General features: G+C 48.3%; 2 protein-coding genes across 10 annotated transcripts in view; one reads left to right on the forward strand and one right to left on the reverse strand.

Annotated features, from left to right (window-relative positions):
• The window catches only part of GOSR2 (golgi SNAP receptor complex member 2), a 41,461-nt gene extending 24,919 nt beyond the window's left edge, over positions 1-16,542 (forward strand). The window contains exon 7 of the mRNA XM_023195050.3: positions 16,075-16,542. Coding sequence (XP_023050818.1) covers positions 16,075-16,187 — 113 coding nt within the window. The 3' untranslated portion in view covers positions 16,188-16,542. The remainder of the gene's footprint in view (positions 1-16,074) is intronic.
• The window catches only part of LOC111525784 (leucine-rich repeat-containing protein 37A3-like), a 510,962-nt gene that overhangs the window by 245,480 nt on the left and 245,528 nt on the right, over positions 1-19,954 (reverse strand). The gene's annotated exons all lie outside the window — the stretch shown is intronic.

The following is a 19,954-nucleotide window of genomic DNA, read 5'->3' on the forward strand; positions in this document are numbered from 1 at the left end:
ATGTATTCCTGTGTTTGGCATCAGAAGACCCGAACTCAAATCTCCAGTTCATTACCTATTAGGACTTGCTCACTCCCTGTTTCTCTCCCAGCCTCAGTGTCCTCGTAGGGGAAATGGGAATGCTAATAATGGCCTACTTCACAGAACTGTGGTGAAGACAAAACCAATCAAGCACATGGATCAGTGAGGATGCGCAGGGCTGCAAGCACCAGAAATCCCGGAGTCTTGCTGCTAGGATTGGATACTGATCTAAGGAGCTTAATTAGTAAGAACTTGTGGATGCGGGGCAGCCTGCAGAGCTGGTTGATTTAGGGCTCGGTGACATCATCAAGGCTGGGCTTGGGACTGCCTGGGTTCCCTGAGAGGAGTGGAACCATGGTGGGAGGATGTAGCAAAGATGAGGATGATGATTGACAGGTCAGTCTACGATTGTTGCCTGCTAAAATTCATTCATCCGTTCTTTCGATAACTACAAACTGGGCACCCACCAGGTACCAGTCACAGGGCTGGGCCTTGGAGAACAGACATGACCCGCCTGCACTGTGATCCACTGCTGTTTGATAAATCACCACAAAACATGGGGGCAGACAGCAGTAGCTCTCAGTTGCTACGCCTCACAGCTTCTGAGCATGAGAACTGGGGACCAGGCATGACTGGGATAGCTGTCTCTGCGCAGTGATGTCTGGGGCCTCAGATGGAAGATTCGAAGACTGGGAGGAGAATCATCTGAAGGTTCACTGATGTGGCTGACACACATTGTTGCTGAGCCCTGGGCTGGGACTATCCTCTGGAACACCTGCACACGGCTTCTCCATGGGGCCAGGGCTTCCAGGGCATGGTGGCTGAGTTCCAAGGGTGAGTATCCCAAGGGAGAGAGCAGGTGGGATCTGTGCGCTTTCTGTGATCAAGCCTCGGAAATCACAGGGCCTCTATTCTGCCATACTTCTTTGACTGTTGTGATCACAAGCCACATGGTCACAAGCCCCCAGCTGCCTCTCAGTGGGAAGAATGTCGGTCACATTCTGAGAGCAGGTGGGATGGAATCGACAGAGGGGATGGCCATCTTTGGAAAATACAGTCTGCCACACTCCCCTTGAATGATGCTCACGTCTAGCTGGGAAGGCATACATGAGCATTCAGCAATACAGTGCACAAACCGTCACATAGGCACAGGGTGCTTAGGGCCATGGCAGAAGTAGTATCTACTTACCGTGGGACCCTGGAAGAGGCTTTTGATCTGAATCTCAGATGAGTCAGACTGGAGCCGGTGGAGCCTGGGAGGAAGGTCTCAGCAGAGGGAGTCATCTAGCAAAGGGGTGTGCTCTGGGAAGGGCAGAAGGATTCTGTGGCTGGAGCTCAGGCTTCAGGTTCAGTGTGGCGTAGGGAAGAAAGGGTGCAGAGGTAAGCTGGGGCCAGACGCGGGGTGCCTAAGAGCAGACTCATTACTCCCTGCCCTCCTCCAGTCCCTGGCCCTCTGCACACAGTAGGCACTTCATATTGATTGAAATTGGAGTGAGCAGTGTGTGTTGAAGAGGAAACCAAATCCCAAAGAGAGACTGTGGGGCCGCCTGGAGGCAGCATGGGATAAAGACAGGGAGAACCTACTTTCTTATCATAGGAACTTGAGATTCTCTTTCTCAGTTGTTGCCTTTTCAGTATTTTTCAATGTCTCTGCAAGAGTTCACGGGGGCTGAGAGCAGCCCCTGAGTCACTTCTTATTCCTATCCCTCACCCCCAGCTGGATTCTTGGGTCTTCTTCCCTCCATACTGGTTCCCAGAGAGTGTGGACTCTGCCTCTTGTCGGTAAGAAGGAGGCAGCTGGCTGAGGAGGTGGCAGGGGCACGTGAAAGGGCCAGGAGGGTGAGGATGGAGAGGAGGGGAGGGAAAAGGAGATGGAGGGGGAGAAGATGAAATTGCTAAGTGTATGATCAGTGCCAGAGCCAAAAGCCCATACTGCAAATTGCTTTTTCCTTCACACTTGTCCCAGGGAAAGGCTCAATTAAAATAGCACCTGTTGGAAATGGAAGGGTAATTGAACCAGGCAGCTTATTAGGCCTGTCTCCAAGAGCATTCAGGAGCAGCCATGAGCTTTGGGAACTTCCACCATGTTAACTTAGCGGGGAAGATGACCCCGAGCAACAAGGGCCGACGGGATGGGGCTGTCCCACCGTCTTGCCTGCCCGGGGCCCTGCTCAGTGGCCTGAGAGGGCGGGACTGGTCTGTGTGGGGCACTCTTCTGTGGTGGGGTAGTTCAGTGGGCTGCGACATGGGGCTGATGAGATCAAAACCGTCCAGTTCCAAGTCCCAGAGCAGAAAAAAAGTGGGACCAGAAGTGGTCTTGGGGACCAAGCCAGACTTTCTGGGGGAGAATGACTTGCCAAGGGTGACCCAGTCAGTTGGTGATGAGAGATCTGGAGTCAGGGGGAAGTCACCGACTCCCAATCTGGTGCTGCTGCCCAGGGACAGTCTCACCATGCCACGCCGTCCTAAACTAGCCTGTGGCCCTCGCCCCAAATACAGGCCCATGGCCTGTCACTGTACCAGGTTCATGCCAGGCACAGCTATTTCAGGGTGGCAGGAGCCATGCCAAAGGCTTTTCTGGCTTGAGGGCATCTCTCCACACCCCTCAGGGACAGACTATGCTGTCCCTAGGAGGCAGACAGAGGTGGACACAGCCCACAGGCTTGGCTGGAACGGCGGGTTCCAGAGCTACCCGCTGGCCGCCCACAGTGAAGTCTGGTAGGGGTGGCACTCTCCCCACGGGTTACCCATTGGACCAGAGCTCATTCACCCAGAGCCCGTTTCCATGACAACAGCAAGCTCCTTACCCATCAATTTCATCCTTAAAGATTCCCACCCCAGCTGTCTGAGCCTGGGCTCATCGCCCAGCTGCCGCGCCAGCCCACGTCTCCAGATCACAGGTTTAGCAGTGACTTGTCAAACTGCCAGAGAGAGCCTCCTGGGAGGTGCCTGGTAACTGGCATAGCCCTTGAAAACCACCATATAATCACCTGCTAATTGGATTAGGAACTTGTTCCCAGGGACTTTCTTTTGCCCCCATGTTGAGGCCACCCTACTCCATTCTTCTAGAACTTAGCATTGGAGAGCTTCCCCGTTCCCCTCTGCGCAACCTCCCAGGCCAGGGTAATGCTGACTTCCCCAAAGTCAGATACTGACACAAGGGGAAAAGGAAACCTCTAGTTTTCTGGGGCCCAGGTACACTCAGAGGGGGAAAAACTCCCCAGGGTGGGAGAACACCCTCTCTTCCCCACCTCTGCCCCCCAGCCCTGCTCTCAGCCTTGCAAGAAAAATCTGGCTTTTCCCTTGGGGCTTTTGCCTCCCTGCTTCTCCCCACTAGACATCACCTCCCTCACAGCCCAGCTCCATGTTCACCCCCACCAGGAAGTCTTCCTTTCTAAACCGTTTTTCTCTGCATCCTCTCAGAGTGGCTATATTTGGTTCCTGCAATATAACTTCGTATATATTGCATCAGGGAGAGGGGGGAGATTCCTGAAGCTGGTTTTTTAAATTTTTTTTCTGAAGCTATTTTTTCGGTGCATTTTCTTTCTATTCCAGAAAATTCTTATAGTGGGTGGATGTCATTTATCTACTCAGCATCTCGTCTTTGGACTACAAATCCTTATCCCCTTCTGCTGGTACTATTGTCTCTCCTTCCTGTGGAAAACCTGTGCCACGGGACTCAGCGGGGGCTGCCTCCTCCAGCAGGGTCAGCACCTGAAGCAGGCCTGGTCCATGCAGCACTGGGTCAGCAGCCCACAGCGGTCAGTTCAGGGTGACCACATGGCTGTGCGGAGAGCCAATCAGAAACTTCCCTGGAATTCCCATAGACACTGCTGGTTTCCTGACCAACATCCATTCCTCCCCTGTTCTCACTAGCTACATGCCACTTTTGTTGATCTAGCAAGAAGTCCAGTTGAAGATATTTGTGCCTCTAGACTTTCTTGCAGGTAGGGGTCATGTCACCCAGTTCTGGTCAATAAGACATGGGCAGAAGTTGCTGGGAAAGACTTCTGGGAAAGGGTTTCAAAAGGAACATGGCTCCTTTAGTCCAATCTTAACTGATGGCTAAGATGGAGACAACCTTTTATTCCAGCCATGTGAGAGAGGCCACCTGAGAATAAAGTGATCCAAGAAGAAAGCAAAACACACACACACGCGCGCGTGCACGCGCGCGCACACACACACACATAGAGAGAGAGAGAGATGGCAATATCAGTTAAGCCCCTGGATTGAGCCATGCCTGAAGCCTCAGAACTTCCCAATTTGGAGAGCCAATCAATAAATCAATAAATCCTTGTCCTACTTAAGCTGGTTTGCACTGGGTCTCCATCTCTTTCAGTGAAAGACCCCTCAGTGGAAACCTCCACAAGACCAAACCCATGTCTTTCCCTGCCTCTGTTCTCCCCTCCCAAGCTACCCCACATAAGATGCTAGATGCAAAACTGGCATCTTACATTCATTCAAATGACTCTGAGCTCCCCCAGCGCCCCCCCCCCCGCCACCCCACCACCAATTCTTATCTCAACGAGTCAGATAAAGGCTTGAAAAGACTTGACATCTGAACTAGACTCATTAAGGAAAAACTCATTAATTCCCTATGGAGATCTGAGGCCAAGCACATCTCATCTGAGGCCAAGATCTGAAGCAGTGCATGGCTTGGAATCCCATTTCCTCTTCACCAAGCCATTCCTTCTGCACTCATCTCCTCCAGGAAGCCTTCCAAACCAGATCTTAACTCCATCATCCTAACTACCTTGTGAACACTCACTTTTGTTAACACTTTGATTCAGCAGTACTTGGATTCCATGAGTATTTGAGCATAGTTGTGTGTGTGTGTCGTCTCTCTCACCCCACCCCACCCTGCCAGCTGACTCTCCCGAACTCTCTAGAGCAAGAGCTGTGTCTCCATCAGACTAGCAACTTCCTGAGGGCGAGGACTCTTCATCTCTTATCCCATTGGGATCCAGATGCTCTCCCCTCACATCAGACTGGGAACGGAAAATCTGTCCATGCCCCATGGAGCCTCCTTGGCAAGACGGGAAGATACGGAGTCTGAACCCCATAGAGATGGAGAGTGGGAGGAAGAAGGTAGCCGGGAACAGTTAGCAGGAGGGTCCATCTTAACCTTCAGGGAAAAACTGATTCACAGCACATAAGGCTAGTTCTGGATCAGAATCTGTTATTCAACAGCACTTGTAAGGGTTTAACTCAGATCCTGTCCCCTCTGGCGTAGAAATCCCTACCTGCCTAAGGCCAGGATTCTGCCTTGCCAGTATTTTTTTTTTTTTTTTTTTTTTAGACGGAATTTCACTCTTGTTGCCCAGGCTGGAGTGCATTGCTGCCATCTTAGCTCACTGCAACCTCCGCCTCCTGGGTTCAAGCGATTCTCCTGCCTCAGGCTCCTGAGTAGCTGGGATTACAGGTGTACACTACCATGCCTGGCTAATTTTTTTTGTATTTTTTTAGTAGAGACAGGGTTCCTGTCTCACCTCAGGTGATCCACCTGCCTCGGCTTCCCCAAGTGCTGGGATTACAGGCGTAAGCCACTGCACCAGGCCCTTGCCAGTGTTTTTTATTTCTCTTGTCCCTTGACTGTTGTGTAATGATGAATCCCTTTCTTGGGAAGCTTGTCAAATGCAAGTAGACGTTGAGGGGGTGGCCATGTGTCTACTGTCTCATAGCTCCTGTTGGATGGGAGTAGCCGGTGTGGCTGCCAGTGCTGGCGGGAGAGGATACCACCATCTGCTCTCTTCAGCATGCTGCCCTGCCTTTGAGTCCCCTCACGCCCGCCCCAAGACTAAATCCTTGAAAGAGCAGCTGCACAGTGAGCATGTGGCAAGGAAGGATGCTAATGGAGGGAAGAAAGTGATGAATCCCCAAAAGAGTCAGGGAAAGCCATGCAGGAAGGAAAAATAGATGCATAAAGGTGGCAGGGGTGAGCTGGGCGAGGCTGCCCGCTGACAGCTGAATCAAAACTCCAGAGAGCTGGGCACGGTGGCTCACATTTGTAGTCCCAGCACTTTGGGAGGCCCAGGAGGGTGGATCGCATGAACCCAGGAGTTCAAGACCTTCCTGGGTGACATGGTGAAACACCGTCTCTACAAAAAATACAAAATTAGGCACAGTGGCGTGTGCCTGTAATCTTAGCTACTTTGGAGGCTGAGATGGGAGGACTGCTTGAGCCCAGGAGGTGGAAGTTGCAGTGAGCTGGGTTTACATCACTGCACACCAGCCTGGGCAACAGAGTGAGACCCTACCTCAAAAAGAAAAAAAAAAAAACCCAGGCTGGGCACGGTGGCTCACACCTATAATCCCAGCACTTTGGGAAGCTGAGACAGGTGGATCACTTGAGGTCAGGAGTTTGAGACCAGCCTGGCCAACATGGTGAAACCCCATCTCTACTAAAAATACAAAAACTAGCCAGGTGTGGTGGTGGGTGCCTGTAGTCCCAGCTACACAGTAGGCTGAGGCAGGAGAATGGCTTGAACCTGGGAGGCAGAGGTTGCAGTGAGCTGAGATTGTGCCACTGCACTCCAGCCTGGGCAACAGAGCAAGACGCCATCTCAAACAAACAAACAACAAACAAACAAAACCCAGACAGCAGAAAGCCCAGGTGAGGAGAAGGGGAGAGGCAGAGAAGACATGAAGGAAGATTTGTTTGGTAGGGAGAAGGGAATTGATGGAAGCCCTTGGATGCAGTTTGAACCTGTATTTTGTAGAAGAAGTGATGGGGAAATGGGCCAGATCTCAGACAGGAGAGAGACATGAAGCAATCAGTGCTAATGATCCAGACATCTCCATGGAGGAGGATGAGCACCCAAGGGAAGTGGAGGCAAGGTGCTCACCCAGGATGCTGCAGCAGGGATCAGTGTGCCTAGCACAGCGATGGAAGTGGGAGGGAGTCAGAGATCTGGCTGAGCGACTCCTAACTTTTGAGAGTTGGTCTCATTCCCACCAAGGAGCTGCTGCTTTGGGCGTCTTTGCTGCCAAATGTCACTGGCCTGGGGTCGCCTCACCCATCACCCATGGAGAGTGGCTCTCCTCTCCCTGTTTGTGCAGGACTTTCTTTCCATTGGCAGTGACTGGCCAGGGGGCCTCAGAGGAGCTGGGAATGGGGAGCAGACTGCAAAGAAGGTTTGGTCAGGCGAACCGACTTGGAGGGCAGGGGAGTGGAGCCGTCAACCTTCACATTTTACAGGCATCCAAATCACACACCAAATAAGGAGAAAGATGGGACACATTTGCACAATAATTCAAGACAGGATCTCCATGGCAACAATTACCCAAAAACTCACTCCTGACAGTTGCAACAGTGGGAGCTAGCAAAGAAGACTGGGGGTGGGAAACGTGTGTGGGGGCTCAGAGAATAGTTTCCTTTTATTCTCAAACTGAAGGAAGTGCTGACGGCAGGAAACAAGGTGTCTCACAGCCTGACTAAGCCCAGAGCCATTGGAAGCAGGATCTGGAAGAAGCCTTAGAGATGTCTGTGTGAGCTCCTTTTGAGCTGCGTAGAGGTCTGGGTGTGGGACACCACAGTGAGATGTGCCAGTGGGATGTGCCAGCTCAGGGGAGCTGACACATGACATAGGTTAGGAGAATGGAGCTCTAGCCTACTCTGCTCCCCTCCCAGACTTGCTGTGTGGCCCCTCAGTTTCCTCTACAGTGAAATGTACAACCTACCTCCAAGAACTATTACAAGGCTGAGTGAATGCATGAGATGAGAAATGCTTTTACCAAAGTCACTGCCAATGCAAAGATAAGAGGTTTCAAGGCAGCCATGAAGAGTGACCTGAGAAAGGTAGCTACATGCAAGGCTCTTCTTACCAGGCAGAGGAGTCTCCTGGGTCAGGTGAGAGTCAGTACAAAGACTGTGGTGGGAACCTAGAATGTGGCTAGGCAGCAATACTGATGAGATGGTGGGAAGGTGGGAGGTGGGGTTTAGTGGCAGAAGCGTCACCTGTGTCCTACCACCAGACAGATGAACAGACTGACTGTGAGCTCAGAGCAGGTAGTAGAGTGTGTAACTTCCAATTTACAAAGATTTTTAAAGACGTTTGGCTCAAAAAGGAAAAGCATTCTGCTTTCTTTTTGGAGTAACATAAATCCAACCCCCTTCCCACCCACATCCTTTTAAATGTATTTCTTTTTGTCTGGTAGTCCTCAAAAGCCATTGGCTATTTTTCAGATCCTACAGCTTAGATTGCCTTAAACCTCTTGAGAAAAGAGAGCTTTTTCATCTTTCTTTTGGGAACTAAGACTATCTCTGGAGCAAAGAAAAAGGTGCTTCTTGGTTTCATTTGCATATGGAAGCCCAGGTTTTTGGGAAAAAACCACTCTCAAGAGCTTATTACTATTATAAATGTTTAGCCATGTGATTTTTCCTCAAGAGGACAACCAAAACTTTTCATACCAACTCCCATGGATAGCAGTCCCCTTAAGCTGAATTATGGTGGGAAAGGATTAAGGTAGGACATTTCTTGAGCACTTTTTTCCTATTCTGGGATCTCTCTTTTGCCATCCCACTCTCCACTACAAAGCTTTTCCCTTTCCTTTCGTCTCACTAACCATGGAAAATCCTCCCACCCTTAGAGGTCCTTAGAAGCCATTCTTCCCACTGCTGGAGCTGACTTTCTTCCCTTTCCTTCTGGACTGAGCAGGAAAACTGATTCAGGAGAGAGCCCATCTAAAGGCATTCAGGCTGGGCCCTGAGACAGGACATCATGGGGCAGACTTTGGAGTGGCCACAATAGTCCAGGTCTCGTCCTCAGCAGTAGAGTCCAGAAACTCGGTTGGGCCAGGACATCCAAAAGTTGTCAGCCTCTCAGGACTGATTCAGGCTAACCAAATTCATTGATGGGCAACCAGAATGCCATTTCCTGAATAATATATCTACCAAAAGACTGGTATCCAAAATATATAAAGAGCTCCCAAAGCTCAACAATAAGAAAATAAGCAGCCCACCTTTAAAAAAGCAAAAGACACTTTACCAAAGAAAATATACAGATGGCACTTAAGAACATGAAAAGATGCTCAACATCATCATTCAATAGGAAAAGCCAAATTAGACACACAATGAGGTGCGACTACACATTTGCTAGAAAGGCACACATACATACAAACAAAACGCAAAATCTGACAATATCAAGTGCTGATGAGGACATAGAGCACCTAGAAATGCTCACACATTGCTGGTGGAAATGCAAAATGAAAAACAGTTTGGCAGTGTCTTACAGAGTTAAGCATGTGCTTTCTATATGACCCAGCAATCTCACTTCTAAGTGTTTACCCAAGTGAAATGAAAACTTTTGTTCACACACACATAAAAAAAAACTCTGCAATAAGATTTATTTGCAATCAGCAAAACAGGATACGACCCAAATATCCTTCAACTGCAGACAGATAAAAATTTAAATTTAAAAACCTGGGATACATCCATCCTAATGGAATATTACTACTCAGTGAAAAAGGAATGAACTACTGAAGCATGAAATGACATGGATGCATTAAGATAAGTGTGAGAAGCCAGATGGAAAAGGCAGCTTATTGGGTGATTCCACTTATCTGAAATTCAGGAAAAGAAAAACCACAAGGACAGAGAACAGATCAGTGGTTGTCAGCATTAAGGGAAGAGTTTGTGGATTTGGCTACAAAGTGGCAGCATGAAGGAGTATCTTGACTGTGTTCATGATCACACAACTCTAAGTATTTGTCAAATACATTTTTGTGCTCTACATCAAAAAAGTAAATTTTACCCTAAATTTGAAATAAAAATAAAAGACAAAAAAAAAAAAAAAAAAAAAAAAACAAGGTGGGAATAAAATACTAGACAAAAACAACTTGGTAGATGAGAGAGATAATTAGAATTTAAACATTTAAAGTCCTGGTTTTGTCCAGGATAAAGGTAAATATATTGATTAATTTCGGACTTTTGGGACAAGGATGCTTTTAAAAATGGAAGGGTAACCACTAAAAAAAAAAACACCAGAAATAAAATGTATAATTTCCAAACTGGTAGAGGGTATGAAGAGAGAATTAAGAGAAGAAACAATTATCTGTAATCTTAGCACTTTGGGAGGCTAAGGCAGGACGATCTTTTTTTTTTTTTTTTTTTTTTTTTTTTTTTTTTTTTTTTTTTTTTTTGTTTTTTTTTTTTTTTTTTTTTTTTTTTTTTTTTTTTTTTTTTTTTTTTGAGATGGAGTTTCGCTCTTATTGCCCAGGCTGGAGTGCAATGGCGCGATCTCGGCTCACTGCAACCTCCGCCTCCCAGGTTCAAGTGATTCTTCTGCCCCAGCCTCTCTAGTAGCTGGGATTGGCATGTGCCACCACGCCCGGCTAATTTTGTATTTTTAGTAGAGACATGGTTTCTCCATGTTGGTCAGGCTGGTCTCGAACTCCTGACCTCAGGTGATCCCCCTCTTCGGCCTCCCAAAGTACTGGGATTACAGGCATAAGCCACCGCGCCCAGCCCAGGAAGATCTCTTGAGGTCAGGAGTTCAGGACTAGCCTTGGCAACACAGCAAGACCCCATTTCTACAAAGAAATAAAATAACTGGAACATGGTGGTGTGCATGTATTGTCCCAGCTACTTGGAAGGCTGAGGTCAGAGGATTGCTTAAGCTCAGGAATTTGAGGCTGCAGTGAGCTATGATCATGCCATTGCATTCCAGTCTGAGCAACAGATTAAGACTCTGCCTCTGTTTAAAACAAGAAGCAAATAAAAAGAATAGTAGCAACAAATCAGTATATAAGATGATAGAAATAATCTAAATATATTAGTGATCACAATAAATGAAAAGATGAAATACATCAGTAAAAAGATTATATTTTTTTAAAAAGATCCAGCTATATGATGTGTACCTAAAATATAATGACATAGAAAATTTGCAAGCAATGAGTTGAAGAAGAGATACACAAAGAAATTAACCAAAAATAAAGCTAGTATAGAAATATTAATATCCAACAAAATGTACACCCTTTATCTAATGCTTACTGTATGCAGAGCCCTGTCTTAAACCTGTGAGATGACACAGGAGAAACAGAAACATGACTGCTGCCCTAGGGGATTATAGTTAGGGTGGTGACAAATGATTCCAAATAATTTTATTTAATCAACAAATACTTGCACTCCAGCCTGGGTGACAGAGTGAGACTCGGTCTCAAATACTTGTTGATTAAATAAAAACTGTGCAAATCCAAAAATACGATATTTCTAAAATGGAGATAAGGGAGTGGAGCATAGTTGGAATTCCAAAAATAAAATACGGCCAGGCGTGGTGGCTCACACCTCTAATCCCAGCATTTTGGGAGGCCGAGGCAGGCAGATCATGAAGTCAGGAGTTCAAGACCAGCTTGGCCAACATGGTGAAACCCCGTCTCTACTAAAAATACACAAAAAATTATCCGGGCATGATGACATGAGCCTGTAATCCCAGCTCTGTGGGAGGCTAAGCCTGGAGAATCATTTGAACCCGAGAGGCGGAGGTTGCAGTGAGCCGAGATCATGCCGCTGCACTCTAACCTGGGTGACAGAGCAAGACTCCATCTCAAAAAAAAAAAAAAAAGTATTGATCAGTGTAGTAGTTGGTTTTCAAAGATACCCCCAATGAACCATGCCTCCCAGTATTCGTACCTTTGTGTAGTCTCCTTACACATCAAATCTGGACTGGCCCTGTGATTCATTTTAATAAACAGGGTGTGGCAGAGGAGAAATTATGCTGATTCTGAGCCAATTATTGAGGTCTGGAAACTGATTTTGCACTTTTGGGAAGAAACCTGCCATACATCAAGTATAGCTGTGCTGCTGTCTAGACTGTGTGGAGAAGCCACATGGAGGAAATGCCATGAGATGATAAGGAGAGGAAAGAGGTCCACCCATCTCAGCAGAGCCCAGCATTCCAGCTGTCCCTGCCAAGGTGCGAGATACTCTAGCCAGCCAAGTCCTTGAAGACTGCAGTTCCTGCCAGTATCACATGCAGCAGGACTGTGCAGTTGAGCCCAGTCAACCTGCAGGATCATGAGAGAGAATGATGTGGCTTCCATAAAACCAGAAATTTCTGGGAGTAGTTATGCAGTTATAGATAACTGAAAGAATCTCTTTCAATGTGTGCTAGACCCTCTGCTTACTCATCATTTTCATCAATGATGTGATTTAATCCTTTCAAACGTACTTAGAGGTATGTATAACTACCTCGCATTTTACAAATGAAGAAACAGGCTTGGAAAGAATGCCACATGGCTAATAAACAATAGAAGCAGGGCTTGAATCAAGGGCTTCTTGATTAGGGACTTAACACTCTCAACCATTGCATTATGTGACCAAGTGGGAGAGCTGAGGGATGAAAAACACAAGACATTTCACAACAAATCATGATGTCTGTATGAGCTCCCTTTTAGCTTTCCCTTCCTTGTCTTTCTTCATCCTGTGCTACTGATCAGGAAAGTGGATTCTATAAAGATGACCAGTTAAGTAGGCAGATGATGGCTGGGCACGGTGGCTCATGCCTATAATCCCAGCACTTTGGGAGGCCAAGGTGGGTGGATCACTTGAGGTCAAGAGTTCGAGACCAGCCTGGCCAAAAGGTAAAATCCTGTCTCTACTAAGAATACAAAAATTAGCTGGGTGTGGTAGCGGGTGTCTGTAATCCCAGCTATTTGGGAGGCTGAGGCCCAAGAATTGCTTGAACCTGGAAGGTAGAGGTTGCAGTGAGCCGAGATCACACCATGCACTCCAGCCTGGGTGACAGAGTAAGACCCGGTCTCAAAAAAAAAAAAAATGTAGGCAGATATAATTGGAGATTTTATTATAGTTTGGACACACTTCATAACAAGCACTAATCATCCTCAGTGTTCAGTTGTCACTTGAGAAAATGTAAATGCTACATCTGCTCACTGCCTGTCTTTTCTTCCAGACAAAGGGCACATGTTCTTGACAAGGGAGTGTGCCTTGTTCCCCACCCACAGTCACCACTGGAGAAGCTTGAGTTTTGGAGAGGTAGGGACTGGCTGAATCTCTTTTTTTTTTTTTTCTTTTTCTCCTTTTTTTTTTTTTTTTAAAGAGAATAGCATCTTGCTCTGTTGCCCAGGCTGGAGTTCAATGGCACAATAACAGCTCACTGCAGCCTCAAACTCCTGGGCTCTAGCGATCCTCCTGCCTCAGCCTCCCAAGTAGCTGAGACTACAGGTGCATGCCATCACACCTGTCTAATTGACTTATTTTTTGTAGAGGGTCTCACTTTGTTGCTCAGGCTGATCTCAAACTCCTGACCTCAAGCAATTCTCCCACCTCAGCTTCCCAAAGTGCTGGGATTACAAGTGTGGCTGAGTCGGTATGGGCTCTCCTTTCCCCATATCCAAGGCAAGCTTCCAGGACTCTTCTGGGACAATCAGGTGTTAGGGACCATCTTAGTCCCTACCTCAGTTTCACAGATGAGAAAATTGAAGTCCACAAAGGAGGTGTGGCTTCATCAAAAACCCACTGAGAACGAGTGTCAGAATCAGGCTAGGACACATTGGATTTTTCCTCCAGGGCTCTCTGTCCTCCAAGGCCCTTTGAAATCTCCTCTCCAGCTGCAAACAGATTTCTAGACTTTTTCTTTTTTTTTTTTTCTTTTGAGACGGAGTCTCGCTCTGTCGCCCAAGCTGGAGTGCAGTGGTGCAATCTCGGCTCACTGCAAGCTCTGCCTCCCGGGTTCACGCCATTCACCTGCCTCAGCCTCCTGAGTAGCTGGGACTACAGGCACCCGCCACAGCACCCGGCTAATTTTTTTTATTTTTAATACAGACGGGGTTTCACCATGGTCTCGATCTCCTGACCTTGTGATCTGCCTGCCTTGGCCTCCCAAAGTGCTGGGATTACAGGCGTGAGCCACCACGCCCCGCCGATTTCTAGACTTCTTATGGAGTTGGTCTGAGATGAGCAGCCTCTAAGAGCAACCGGGACCTGTGAAGAACAGAACAAGGCCTAGGAGCGCAACAGCCAAGTGTTCAGCACCACGGACAGCTTCGCTGGCGTATTGCTGGGGAGGCGAGAGTTGGGGAGGCTGGTTGTCCAGCAAGACAGAGTGTCATGGGAGAGAGAAAAAAACATGGGAAAGATCTCAGAGACCATCTAGTCCGGTCTCCTCGATTTGCATGGGAAGAGACCCAGGACAAGAGAGAAGTGACTTGTCCAAGATCACACAGCAAGTCAGTAGAGAGCCAGAGATGGGAGCTGACAGCCTACTTCCTCACATCTCTTCAAGGCCCTCAGATACCTGGTGTCCATGACTTATTAGTGGCACAGCCAGACCTTGATTAAGGGCTCCAGAATTAAAATCACCTGTCCTTGGAAATGACAAGAAAAGAAAAGAAAAAAGGAGAAATCATAGAAATGGAAAGAGCACCCGGCCCTGATGGGAAGGTCTGTGATTTAGCCTCTAACTGCAAGGCTTTGACAGGCGCTTCCTACTTTCCAAGGTGATGTGGCCTTTCAGAAACAATTTAGTTACCATGGCAACCTCATTCTAGGTTTCATCTCCATGGCAATTCACTGGAGTTTTTCACCCTCCAGTAAGTACATGTGTGATGGCCCATACGTGTATCCCAGAAACATTAATATAAAATCACATTTTTAGAAGTGGAGTATCTCATTATCCAAGTCTGCAGCCAGGGGAATAACAAGGCATGTTCTAGGGTGGGCAGGGCCCAGGGCATAGTGGAAGGATGTCTCTGGGGGCAGCTCTGCTTTCTCATTGCAATTGCAAACCTGTCCCAATCTTTACAGCTAGTGCATCTCAACCTCCCGTGGGCACAAATGATTTCTCCTTTTATGCATCCTCCCTGGTGCCCTGCTCATGACAAAGCCTGAGTGTTGCCTGTGCTGACAAGAAGTGCTGGGATAAGGAGAGAGAAGGCTGGTCCTTCTGACTATGACTTCTGTGGCACCCCAGGGGTGACCCTCCTGCTTCCCTGTCCACTGTGCCCCAGAGTGGAGCACCCTGGAGCAGTTCCCAGCTTTTGTGTTGGACCTTGCTTGTCTGATGTGTGGACTGTGAGCATCCCCCTCAATGTGATCTAAGCTGCCATCCAATTTCCACGAAATCCTCATGGTTTCTGGTCCACCCAAGGCACCCCTTCTGTTTTCCAGCAATGCTATGCCTTCTCTTTGTTCTTTGTTCTTTTTTTTTCTGAGACACAGTCTCACTTTGTTACCCAGCCTGGAGTGCAGTGGTGTGATCATGGCGAACTGCAGCCTCGACCTCCTGGGCTCAATTGATCTTCCCACCTTAGCCTCCTGAGTACCTGGGACTACAGGCACACAACACCATGCCCAGCTAATTTTTGCAATTTTTCGTAGAGGCGGGATCTCACTATGTTGCCCAGGCTGGTCTTGAACTCCTGGACTCAAGTGATCCTCTCACCTTGGCCTCCCAAAATGCTGGGATCACAGATGGGAGCCACTGCCTCTGGCTGCTATGGCTTTTCTTTAATATGTCCTGCTGTTTATAATGATGCAGGGCTGGAGTATTTAGCCCACCATCTTGATCTAATCCTCTCTTTCTTTCTCTACTTTTAGTGTCTATAAATAACCATCTACTAATCTACTTATAATATGTCTAACAATGGATCATTTCTCTCCTCCTCATCTTCTTCATCATCATCACCAGTAGCAGTAGTACTATTTCATGATTGAGGGATCACCACAGAGTAAGAAGTGCTCATAAAAATGTTCCATCAGCTTCTCAAATAATGAGACAGAAAAATCAAGGCATGGCTTCATTTTAAAAATGTAGTTGAAAGTATGAAATGTACTAGCTATGTACCTTCCCCCCCCCCCAAAAAAAAAACATGGTTTTTGAGACAGGGTCTTGCTGTGTTGCCCAGGCTTCAGTGCAGTGGCACGATCATGGCCCATTGTGTGACCTCTTCACACCTCTTAAAGGCCCTCAGATACTTGGTCCTTATGACTTAGTGGCACAGGCTCGACCTGCTGGGCTTAAGCAATCCTCCCATCTCAGCCTCCAGGGTAGCTGGAACTACAGGTGCCCCCACCACACCCGACTAATTTTTTTGCAGAGACGAGGTCTCACCGTGTTGCCCAGAATGGACCCGAACTCCTGAGCTCAAGAGATCCTCTTGCATCAGCCTCCCAAAATGCTGGGATTATAGGTATGAGCTACCACACCTGACCTCCAAATACCTTTTGAACTCAGGCTTGGATTTGAACTCTGGTTCTGTCGATTATTAACTGTGGTTTCGGATCAGTGACCTAAACAATTTGAGCCTTGTTTCATTAAGTGGAGATGACAATAGCATCTGCCTTGCAGGAATTATTTGATGTGGCCAATGAGAAAAATCAGAATTATGAAAAGTGCTTCACACTATTCCTGGCATGTGAAGAGCCCTCTCTAAATGGCCATTATGCTTATTAGCACCTTGAAGGGAAATTGTTTTCATGCAATTTTGTTTGAATCTGGCTAGAGAAAGCACTCACCCTCCTTCTTGTGTTTTGCTTATTTGATTAAATGTCTTTGATTTCTGTGATATGTGAAGTCCCTTGAAAGCAGGGCTGTTTGTTCAACAAAGGTGTGTGGCCTTCCCACAGTGAATTGTGCTGGATGCTGTGGGAAATAAAAACACAGGGAAGAGAGTTCTGGTCCTCAGGGGAAGTGTAGTGGGGAAGACGGACATGAGAACCTAACCATAACAGGATGCAGAGCTAGGCACGCGCCATGCACTGCGGCCATGTTATCTGCTGGTTTGGAGTGAGCTCAGTCACCAGTCTGCCTGGGTTTGGATCCCGGCTCTGCCACTTATTGGCTGCACAACCTCAAACAAGCCTCTTAACTTTGCTGGGCTTCAGTTTCCTCAAATGTAAAGTAAAAATGGTAACAGGAGGGTTAATACATGAACAGAGTCTAACACATAGAAGGGCTCAATCAACATTAGCTGTCATTACAAAGATGTACAAAGATTGTGTGGAGGCGAAACCCAGAGGGTGGGCTTTCCGATTCTCATTTTACAGATGGGAAGAGTGTGACTCAGAGAACTTAGCTTGCTCTTACACACACAGCTGGTTCTGTGTAATCATACAGTTCAAACAGGTCCCTTGCCCTCTGCCTGCCTCCCCGACCAGCACCTCCACAGTGGCCACGCGGATCTTCAGGACACAAGCAGAAAGCAGGGGCTACCTGAGACTGGAACATCAGGGCATCACTTGGGATTAGCGCCACCTACAGTCATTGAATGCAGAAAGGCCTTCTAATCCCAGGACCTGTTCAGACCCCCAAGGATTCTGAGGTAATTGGTCTGGGGTGCAACCCCAACAGCAGGACTTTTAAAAGCTCCTCCAGGTAATTCTCATGAGGTTGAAAAATGATTGTTCTAATGGGTCCCGCCCTGAAAGCATCCCTGCCGACACCTGCCCCTCGCCATAGTCACTGTGGACCTGCTCTGCTGCCTCACTACTGAGCTTCTCATGCTGGATGCAGCCGGGCCATGGCACAGGTCCTCACAACCACCGGCCTCCCAGGAGAAGTGGAAGCCATCTCGCTCTGGCTGTTCTCCTCTCTGGCTTCCTTTTCTGACTCCAGATACTTCTCTCCATCCACCTTCCCAGGTTTCCAGAGTCTTCTTATGGTCCGAAGCTGCCCCTACCCCACAAGGGAACACTCTAGCTGCTCTTCTGGAGAGGACTGAAGACCCCAAGTTGACTCCCTTGTCCTTGTGCCCCCTGGCAGGGCCACTGAGAGCTGGGCTGGCTGGTGTCAGCAGGAAGGAGCCTGGTGGGCCAGGTGGCAGAGTGGCCAGAAAGGAGGCAGCCTTCAAATGCTGGTTCCCTCACCTCCTCCCACTGGGCTGTTTCCCCTATTTCACAGTGAGAGAGCTGCACAGGACCCCAGCCCCACTCTGCAGAGGGGCCAGAGCTGCTTTCCTGTGCCCGGAGACCCTAAAGATCCATGGAACGATCAGGCTTCCCTGCTCTGGGCTGGGACCAGCCTCTGTCCTGATGGCCAGAAGCTCCGATGAGCAGGTGTAGACAGCAGACAGTTTCCTTATTCAGCAGTAAGGACAATGTGCTTGGTGGATAAATGCCTTAAACACGGAAGAGTTCATGAGAAAAAAATAATGAAAGAGGCTTGACAAATAACTTCAAACCAGTGAGATGGGTTTGTGGTGGGGACTCACAGGCCTGGCCTGAAGATTTGAGTGTATAGAAGGCATGAGGTCCCCCGACTTTCCCATTGCAAGAGAGGTGCTTGTTACCTTTCATGATCCTCTTGCTCCCTCTCTGGTGCCCACTTCCTCACTCTGCATCCCTCAACACCCACCTCTGCCCCAGCCGCCCTGGTGATGGGTTGGGGAACAAAAAGCACAGGTCGTGCAGGCAGACACCGGGGGTCAAATCTCCTGGCTCTAGCTGGCTACAACTAACCTCTCTGCGCTTCCGTTTTCTCATCTGTAAAATGATGATCATCCCCAGCATAGAGCGGTGCTGGAGGATTAAGTAATGAGATAATATCTGTAAAGCACTGTGCTTGGTGATGGAGATCAGTAAATGTGGTTCCATCCCACGGCTGTCCTGCCTCATCTACCCCATCACCTCAGAACAGGTACAGCTTCCATCCTAAAGCGTTAAGATGCTTCCTGCAAAAAGATCTCAAGAAAGGCTGGGCATGGTGGCTCACGCCTGTAATCCCAGCACTTACAGTGGATCATCTGAGGTCAGGAGTTTGAGAGCAGCCTGGCCAACATGGTGAAAACCCGTCTCTACTAATTAGCCAGGCGTGGTGGGCACCTGTAATCTCAGCTACTTGGGAGGCTGAGGCAGGAGAATCACTTGACCCTGGGAGGCAGAGGTTGCAGTGAGCTGAGATTGCGCTATTGCACTCCAGCCTGGGCAATAGAGCGAGACTCCTTCTCAAAATAAATAAATAAATCTATTAATTAAAAAGGAAAAATATAATAAGGACACCCTCCATGGCTTCTGCAGTCTCTTCTGAGCTGACAGTCAAGGTCCTGGCATGGCCTGGCTCTCCTCCAGTGATGGGTTGGGGGCTCTGTGACTCAGCACCCCGCCCAGGCCTGGCCTAACCACATCCTTTGCTGACCTTGAACCCCACACAGATCCTGGCAAAGCTGCATGGCTCCATGAATACACGGATGTACATGTTGGAGCTTTTCATGCCCTTTCTCACCTAAACTTTCCAACCACCTAGAGAGCTCAGCTAGAGTACCTCACTTTACAGACGAAGAAACAGGCCTTGGGAGGTGAAGCGACTTTCTCTGATGACTGGAAAGTGTGGAGGAAGTCCTGCATCCAGGCCTGCCTGAATCAAAGACTTGTCTCTTACGCCCCAAGCTCTGCGGCTCTGTGCACACCTCACCAGGCCCCCACTCACCCATCTAACCTGTTTTCGTTCTGTGCATGTTTTTGTTCTGTGTGCCAGGCCACACCTGTTGGGTGCCTCTCCCTCCCCGGTGAGGGTGAAGCTTTAGGAAGTAGAGAGGAAGTCAGGGCACAGGGCCTGGTTGTGAGGAAGGGTCACACTTACAGCCAGACCTAGGGCTGGTGGGGTAGGCAGAGGGCACAGGGCCCATGGGGGAGAGGAGAGACCTTCCCAAGACAGGGAAGTGTCTCAACCATAATCACCCTCAGTGTTGCTGCTTCCCTGCTTTATGTTCCTATAGAGACACCCAGAGGGGACAGCCTGCTGTGGTGGGCCCAGGTTGTGTGCTGATAGAACCTGGGGTTGGGCTGGGGCAGGAGGCGAGACCCTGGCTTCCTGCTTTGCTTCTCCCGCCACCCGCTTCTTCCTCCTCTCTTCCCTTCTCCCTCCATCCCATCTTCTGCCTGCTCTCCTTTCATATTCTTCCTCTTTCCCCCTCTTCTCCTGTTCCTCTCCCTTCTTCCTTCCCTTCCAGTCCAGCCATAATGGGAAGAAGTCCCTGCAAG

This window comes from Piliocolobus tephrosceles, chromosome 16 (genome assembly GCF_002776525.5).
Source record: "Piliocolobus tephrosceles isolate RC106 chromosome 16, ASM277652v3, whole genome shotgun sequence".
NCBI lineage: Eukaryota > Metazoa > Chordata > Mammalia > Primates > Cercopithecidae > Piliocolobus > Piliocolobus tephrosceles.